The sequence below is a fragment of the Chaetodon auriga genome, chromosome 2 (genome assembly GCF_051107435.1).
Source record: "Chaetodon auriga isolate fChaAug3 chromosome 2, fChaAug3.hap1, whole genome shotgun sequence".
NCBI lineage: Eukaryota > Metazoa > Chordata > Actinopteri > Chaetodontiformes > Chaetodontidae > Chaetodon > Chaetodon auriga.
The window spans coordinates 29,832,433-29,840,425 of NC_135075.1; the positions used below are offsets into that span (position 1 = coordinate 29,832,433).

Genomic DNA, 7,993 nt, shown 5'->3' on the forward strand with positions numbered 1-7,993 from the left:
AATCCCACCAAATCCAGCCGTCTCTCCTGTGTCTCACTTTTCTATTATATCAAATACAGACATAATACTCGGGAGTGTGCCTCAGCGCCTCTCCACAACGCTCCTTTAAAGCCACACCGACATCAAAAAGTGACTTTCTGCCAAGCAAATTCTCTTTTTTTCACGTCTTTAAAGCTGCGTTAAAGCTGCTGATGAACAGCAGCCGTCGCAGCTTCAGCTGACAGCGATGGGTTAATGCTGAATGCTGAAGTGCTAAACAGTCTTTGTTACAGGGCGTGAACCGAAACCAAGTTCAAAAAGCCAAGAACTGTGTACCCATAATAAAAAGTTCATCTCATCATTTCTTCTGTGTCTACCTTTTATTAGTGTGCGAACACACTGAGCGATGTCTGTTATGTTTGCTAACGTTATCCACCATAAACTCCAGTTCATCAGACCAAATAAGGCAAGCAGCAAATTTATCAACGGTGGATTTCCATCCTTACAAACACATGGAGAACGTGCTCTTTCTGCTCTCAAACATCTCACTTTATAAGATGAATCATTTCACTGTGCATCATGTGACAGGGCTCACTCTCCGGCTCTGTGTTTCTGCCTCTTTTAGCTCATTGTTTTTAGTGTCAGAGCTGACAAATGTCATCTGTGGTTCATCTCTGCGCTCTCATCGCCCTCACATCCAGCAGCAGATATGAGTGCAGAACAAAGCAGCATCAAAACATCTGTAAATCCAACGATCCCTCCAACGCCATCAACGCCACGTCTCTGTGATCTATGAGCACGGCCATTCTTTACTCATCAACCTATCAATTAATCAATCCATAATCGAACAGCATCAGAGCAGCAGATACCATCGGGTGAATCTACCGTTCAACTATCTGCTCAAAAGGCTATTAAACAACATTAAGAGCAGCTACAGGCCACACAACAACTGTCTATGCCTGCCAGCCAGAAATATTCTGCCCAAAACACACAAACATTTGCAGGTTTTGACCACAGAAATTTGACCTATTGTGTAAACAGGCCAACAGACAAAGGAGCACGGAGCAGTGAGTCAGACAAAGAAGCGAACGCCTCCTTCTCCCTTCGCTGTCTCCGCTCGTCTGCTAACCAACCATCTGTGTTTTCAGTGCGCCAGCCTCGCTCCTGAGCTGCATCCTCCCTCTGTGATTACAGGCTGACAAAGCAAACCCGAGCGTTTCTGTGTCACCGCAACAACCTGGAGGTGAGGTGGGTGGTAGACGTGTAACGCTGCATGACTGAGCGCCGCGCTGATGGCTGACTGACACAATTCCTGCGTACAGCTCGCTAACAAACTAAATACTGAGCTGATGTCAATCCAGCATCAGCAAGACAATCCAAACGAAATCTGTTCCTGCTGCTGCATGCTAACACTTTAGCAGACACCACATGAGGAATGACAGCAGGGGCTTCGGATTAGCTTCAGAGAGAAAAAATGAGAACTTGTAGCTTTGAAGCTAAATGCTAATAGCCTGCTCACTATGGTGTATTTACATGAGGAGCGAATCTACTGTAAGTTCCCAGTTCAGCCTTCTGGTCACACACATTAACCCCCCTACTGTGTCAAATTTGACTGAAATTTTGCACCTTTTTTTTATGGGAACATGGCTTTAAAACAAAAAAAAAACAGTGGTTATCGTGTTATTTGATTGTGGGTTACCCTCACCTGAACATCTTTTTCAGGCTCCCATCATGTGCTATGTAGAGCTGGAGAACAAAGGATCCAGGGAACAGAAGAATTACCCCCACATGCACAACAGTATGCAGTATTTTTAAGGCTCAAAATGACTGCAGGGCAGCTAATCTCACATCCTGAACATGCTAGCTGTAAAGGCTTCAGCAGGTTTGAAACAGGCTAGTTTGCATGACGTGTGGTCCGAACACATCCACGACTAAAGGTGTTGATCGCTCACTCTGCAGAGCACGTGAAGTCATGGAAGGAGCTGAAGTTCAATCTGTGTACTTTCGCACCGACTGACACCTGAACAGTCGCTGAGTGAAGTAGGCGTGAATGAATGCAACGTAGTGCCGCATTACAGCAGCTGTTATCACATAACGTGTTACTACTTCTTTTTAAAGGAGGTTCACAAAGTGTGACTCTACAAGAACTCAGCACATCTCAGGTTCTATTTTGATAGTGGTTAGCACGGCGGTTAGCACAAACCTTTGCTAATTACCAACTGTTTGCATGCTTACATCCTAAATAAGACAGTAAACATGGTAAACATTATACCTGCTAAACATCGGCATGTTACCATTGTCACTGTTCGTGTTAGCATGCCAATGTTAGCATTTAGCTCAAAGCACTGCTGTGTGTTAGCGCAGCCTAACAGAGCTGCTAACATGGCTGTAGACTCTTAGCTTTAGCATTAGCAATAGGCTGGTGATACCAGGTGGCCTCTGACGGTCCGACCACAGCTGCAGCCTCTTGAAGAAGCTGTTGGAAGCTACACAGCACGTTTTAACACATGTAACATGACACAAGCTGCTTGACGTGGTCATCGCGGTATGTGCGGCTCTGCAGACATCAGAAAGACCTCGAACGCCACGTTCACTGCCACAAGCTACAGAAAACAACTGTGAGCTATACACATCACTACATCCCAGCATAAAGCTTACTTCAGCTTTAACATGCCATGCACCAAGAGAAGCAAATAAATAAATGAAGGACAGCTGAGACATGATCAAAACGTGTTTTCATGCAGCTTGCCAGGAAACATCAAGGTCTTCTCAGACCTCTGCATCCAAAGTCCAAATCTCCACCCCTGAATCGTCACAAAGAGATCTCAGCACGTTCGCATGAAATTATCGCTTCAGAAAGGAGTGAAAACACATGCAGAGACGTACTGTACAGCATGTCAGCCATCACATGCCAGTCGGACAGAAAAGCCAGAACACAAACACGACTTCACCGTCATGTTTAAAACATCCTTGATCTCTAAAGTCAGTCTCCCTGTAGCACAACTAGTGTGTTTGCGCTTTTTCTCAACACAAGGCGAGCAGCCAGGTAGACAACCTGTAAACCAAACCTCTTGCAATTAACACCTACGATTAACAAGGGGTATGCATTTAATAATTAATGTAATTAATAGTGTTTCTACAGCAGGAGCCTCATTCTCCTTTTCAACACCTTCACGTCTTTGTTGTGACACCGAACGTCCAACGAGCAGATCGAGACCGCACGTCATCTCCTGAGGCGTCTCACTGGGGCCACGCGGCTGCACCGTGCACACAAAGAAACCTGGACGCCGTGCCAACCTGAGCCTGAGAGCTTTGTGATTGGCTGGCTGTGACTTCACAGGAGAGGCTTTGTTCAAAACACCACGTGATGCCGTCTGCTCGCAAGAGATGGAAACACTTGACGGATGACGCATGAACTACTTTAATGCCATTTTAATGTAAAAACATTTATTTGTTGCACTTTGCATCCAGAGCTGATGTAGAAAAATATGTAAACACACACTAATCAATTCATAAGCTGATCATGGCTTAAACACTGAGTGAAAACACTGAATTTATGATGCCATGTTTACTATATTTCTGTTTATGTGCAGAAGGAGATGTGGATTTTTTCTTTTGCCGTGCAAACAAAGCATTTTGTCAATAAAGCTCCAACTGCAGTAGAATTAGTTAATGCAACATCCCCTGATGTGGTGACCTGATACCTTTGCATTAACAGGATACCTAAGAGTCCATGTCCTATTGTTCTGGTCATGGGTAAATAACAGGAAAGTATTGGTCTTGGTAACCTTCCATAACAACACCATGTAAGGAACTTTGGTCTGAGGTGAACTAATGCGAGCCATCGTAAACGACTCCGGCTGAGCATCATCCCAAAATAAGAAGGTGTCGGCCACATCGACTCAGAGGCCCCATGTGGGTGTTTACACGTCTACAAAGTACATAAACGAATGTGAGGCGAGATGGACGGGACTGCTGTTGAACGTCTGTATGTGTGGACTCATCAGACTCCGGCTGTCTCTGTCTCTGCTGCACCTTGTTGTCACAACGATCCATCAGAAATCAAAACCATAATGATTCATCTTTTCTTTGTCTCATGTGCTAGTGGACTGACTATATTTGGGTTTTTGACTGTTGGTCAGGCTACAAAAAAGCTGCAATTTTTTTCACTGTTTCTGACAATTAATGAAGAAGATAATCAGCAGGTTAATCAATAATGAAGCTGATGAACAGTCTTCAGACTCTTTCACACCGATGGATCGATCCGTGAGCTGAAAAACCGACTGAGGAATTTTCAGTTTTCACAGCAGAACGTTTTGTAATGAAACCTTGAAATGTGGCAGGAAACGGCACAGTGCGTTTGTGTGAGGCCACATTAGCATGACATGTACCAACAATAGCTTTGTGAGGATTATGATTTCTCAGGGAAAACCAGGCTCAGGGAAAACATCTCATCCTTTGTACAGCAGCGTGACATACCCCGGCTGTTAGCAGGCACGCTCAGCGCTGCCACAGGCGCTTCCTTTGTCTGAATGAAAGTGTCACTCGCAACACAAACACCACTGAAGAAACACACCACTGATCATGTCCCGCAGAGGTGAAAGACTTCTGCCAGCGTTGGATTTCATAATACCTGACCCAAATATCCAAACCAGGTGTCATGCATATTCAGCAAACATGTCAGGAGAAGCTCTGCTTTCACCTGCCGAGGCTGGAAATATTACTGGGAGCATCATTTCATCATCAAACAGCCCCAGTTTCACATTTCATCCACACTCACATCAACAAAGAACTTTCTCTTTGTGTGACAGCAGCCTGAACGATGGCTGGCCATCACGTGCAGAAGAGTCCTAAAAAACATCTGTCTGCACCTCTTCCCATCCCTCCTCCTTTCCTCTTCTCTCCTCCAACTCGCTCCCATTTCCATAAATTATGGAGGGAGGCTATATTTGGACTTGGTGACGGGAGCGGGGGGTGGGGGGGGTGGGGGGGATCTGGAGACGCTTTGTTCAGCACACATGAAAGCAGCACACTCATTCAGGTTCACTTCAATGCTCTCTGCATGCTGATGGTCATTTACTGAGAGCTCATTAGACTCCTCGGTGTCACACAATATTCTGCCTGTGCACATTAATACGTCTCAACCCTCCTCGTCCACTGTGGGTTTCCAACTGCGCACAAGAGACGTGGGATTATTAACCCGGATCACTCATGAACAAGCACGATTAGCAGCCTTTAAATCAGCCGTGCAGAATGTGTTCAGGCCGCTTTAACGAGGGTGTCTGACACGGTCTCCGGCACCTCACCATCTTGGACTCCCTCCGCCGCCAAAAGGCCGACCAGCGGAGGAGAAAATTATTTGCGATTCAAGAGCCCCCACAGCGGAGCTCTGCGGCCTGACAGCAGCCTATAAGCAAACGGAAACAATCAGACCTGGAGAGCAATTAAGCCACCTTTGCTTGTGTTTGGTAAATTCAGCGCGCGCCTCGTCCGAGCGCCTGAAAACAAAAGACAAAGAGCACCGCGCGGATTCTCAGCCAGCAGCTCCAGCGCGGCTCTCTTGTTGAGCTGCTTTAATTAATTCAGTTCACTAACTCGTGAATCTTTTATTTCCCTGTCCCTCTTCACAGGGCTGGTGGGTATCACTTTCATGACAGGGGGAAGGCAGGATGAGCGCGAGCAGCGGCGGCTGAAAACGTGGAAACGCGCACAAAAGCATCCCGAGGAGCGCACGACCTGCGCGCGCGAAGACGGAGCGAAACTGAACTGATGGAGTGAAGAAGGGGGGATGTTCATTCCTGTACATCCTGGGAAGAGAAGGGTGGAGAGACAAGCACACAGCCTACACAGACCTGACATTCCCACTTTCTGCTCAGTAACCGTGTGCGTGTGTGTGTGTGTGTGTGTGTGTGTGTGTGTTTGGATGGATGTGGCGGCGCGCCTGCATTTCGTGCCCGCTCACCGCTGGACTCGCCTACCTCTACAATCAGCGTCTTCTCCTCTCCACACACGGAAACGACCCAGAACAAAATGGGAAAGTAGCAGGTTTTCCAGCAGAATCCCGGGAGCCCCGCTTTCCTCCTCCGCCTCACTCCTCCTCCTCCCGTCGCCATGGCTGTGTCCCCGATATCCCCCCCTCCGCTTTCCGCCGGTGATTTCCAGGCTCCTGCTCCGCTTGTTTACCGGAGGAAACGGTCCGTGTGCTCCTGCCTCATCCCGTCTGCTCTGACCGTCTCTGCGTGTGTGCGTTGTCCCACTCTCTCCCGGTTCGCCAGAGCAGACGCGCTATTGGCTTCCTACACTTGACGAGCGCCCATTGCGCAGCCTCATTTAGGTACGGTGGAACAGCTGGGGAAGCCTGGCGACAAGACAGCGCGGATGCAGGTTGGTCGGTCCGCTCGGGTATCATTGAGGAGGAGAAGGGGGAGGGACGGAGAGAGGGATGGAGAGAGAGAGAGAGAGAGAGAGAGAGAGAGAGAGAGAGAGAGAGAGAGGTGTGATGGATGTTGTTGCAGTAGCGCTTTGCCAACGCCAGGAGCGCTGCAGAGGCAGGGAGACGCCGCTCAGTGTTTTATTTCTCCCCGAAAGCAAGTTTCTGACAAAAATCTGTCAATGAATGAACAACAATACGCATCAAACAAATGTAAAGTAAAACCAATAAGATGTGATCTAGTGCACACGTTCACCCAATGGGAGCCACAGCAGAGGACGAAGATGACTTCGTGCAGCAGCTGAAGAAGGTCAGCGATGGTTCACTTCTGCTCCACCATCACTGAGTCCATCAACGCCTCCTGGACCTGGACCTGGACCCTGAGGCGAGCAGGACTGACTGTGGCTGACTCCTCTCACCCACAAACCCTTTGAGTCACTTCCCTCAGTGGGAGTAAAACCAGCCTAAATTCATTTCGATGGTAATGTGAAGGACAGCTAAACAGCATGAAAACACATCAGACAGGCTGTTTATGATTGCAAAGCACTGAATTTGGGCCGTGTTACTGGGACGTGTAACCTCCTGGTCCCTGCTCTTGGAGGGTCATTGTTGTTTTCAGGAGGTGAACTGTTAGTGGACCATTTGTTTACAACCAGACTGATGAATCTGAATGAAACGTGGTCAACAACAGCTGCTCTGTGCGTTACTTAACATCAATTAACAGTTCCACTCGCACACCACCAACGACAGGTTTGACTGACTTGTAACTCACACTGAGCCCATTTACACCTTTATGTGTGCTAAGCATGTGTATGTGGTCCGTGTGCATCGACTGCATGTGACAGTGTGACGCAGAGAGATCACTCAAAGAGTGAGAAACAGAGGCAGAACCACAGATTCATCATTCGGAGAAATCTCACCACATGTTGCCCACAATAACAGCCTTTTACTTAAAATGCACAGCGGCCTCTGAGGCAGGAGATCAATACAACGATCCTCGTCTTACTCAGTCCAAACATACAATCAAATCAACAGCTTCAGAAATGTTCAATCAGAAACTTCTCTGAGGAGCGAGCAGCTGCTGTTTTCCTCATTCCAACTCGGTTTTCTTTCACCTTTTTCCCCAGGCCCTTAAATTATGAATGAGTGAGCACTGATTCATAATGCATTTGTCCTCCGGTGCCCTCGCAGGTTGTGTGTTATATGTGGAAAAATACAGAAAAATCTGTTCTGCGCTGCTGTGGAAGTGTTCCATGTCTGTATGATACAGAGGGAAACATAAGCAGGACACAACAAGAAGCAGGGAATAAAGGGAGGAAAGGAAAATGCAGCAGAAAGGAGACACGTAGGAGGGGAGAAGAGGAGGAGCAGAGGTGAAGACCAGGAGACAAAGGGAAAAAGACGGCAGGAGGATGGAGTGAGCAGAACAAAGAACAGTGTTTACATTTCATGCAACACACATTTTGCTGCTTAAGATTGAATTGCCTTGCTGTCCTGAGCTAAATGCTAACACCAGTATGCTAACACGCTCACAGTGACAACGCTAACGTGCTGATATTTAGCAGGTGTGGTGTTGTAGTATTT

General features: G+C 47.3%; 1 protein-coding gene across 1 annotated transcript in view; it reads right to left on the bottom strand.

Moving 5' to 3' along the window:
- mmp24 (matrix metallopeptidase 24) overlaps positions 1-6,389 on the bottom strand; it is a 56,093-nt gene extending 49,704 nt beyond the window's left edge. The window contains exon 1 of the mRNA XM_076746186.1: positions 5,958-6,389. Coding sequence (XP_076602301.1) covers positions 5,958-6,092 — 135 coding nt within the window. The 5' untranslated portion in view covers positions 6,093-6,389. The remainder of the gene's footprint in view (positions 1-5,957) is intronic.
- Positions 6,390-7,993: the final 1,604 nt, after the last annotated feature.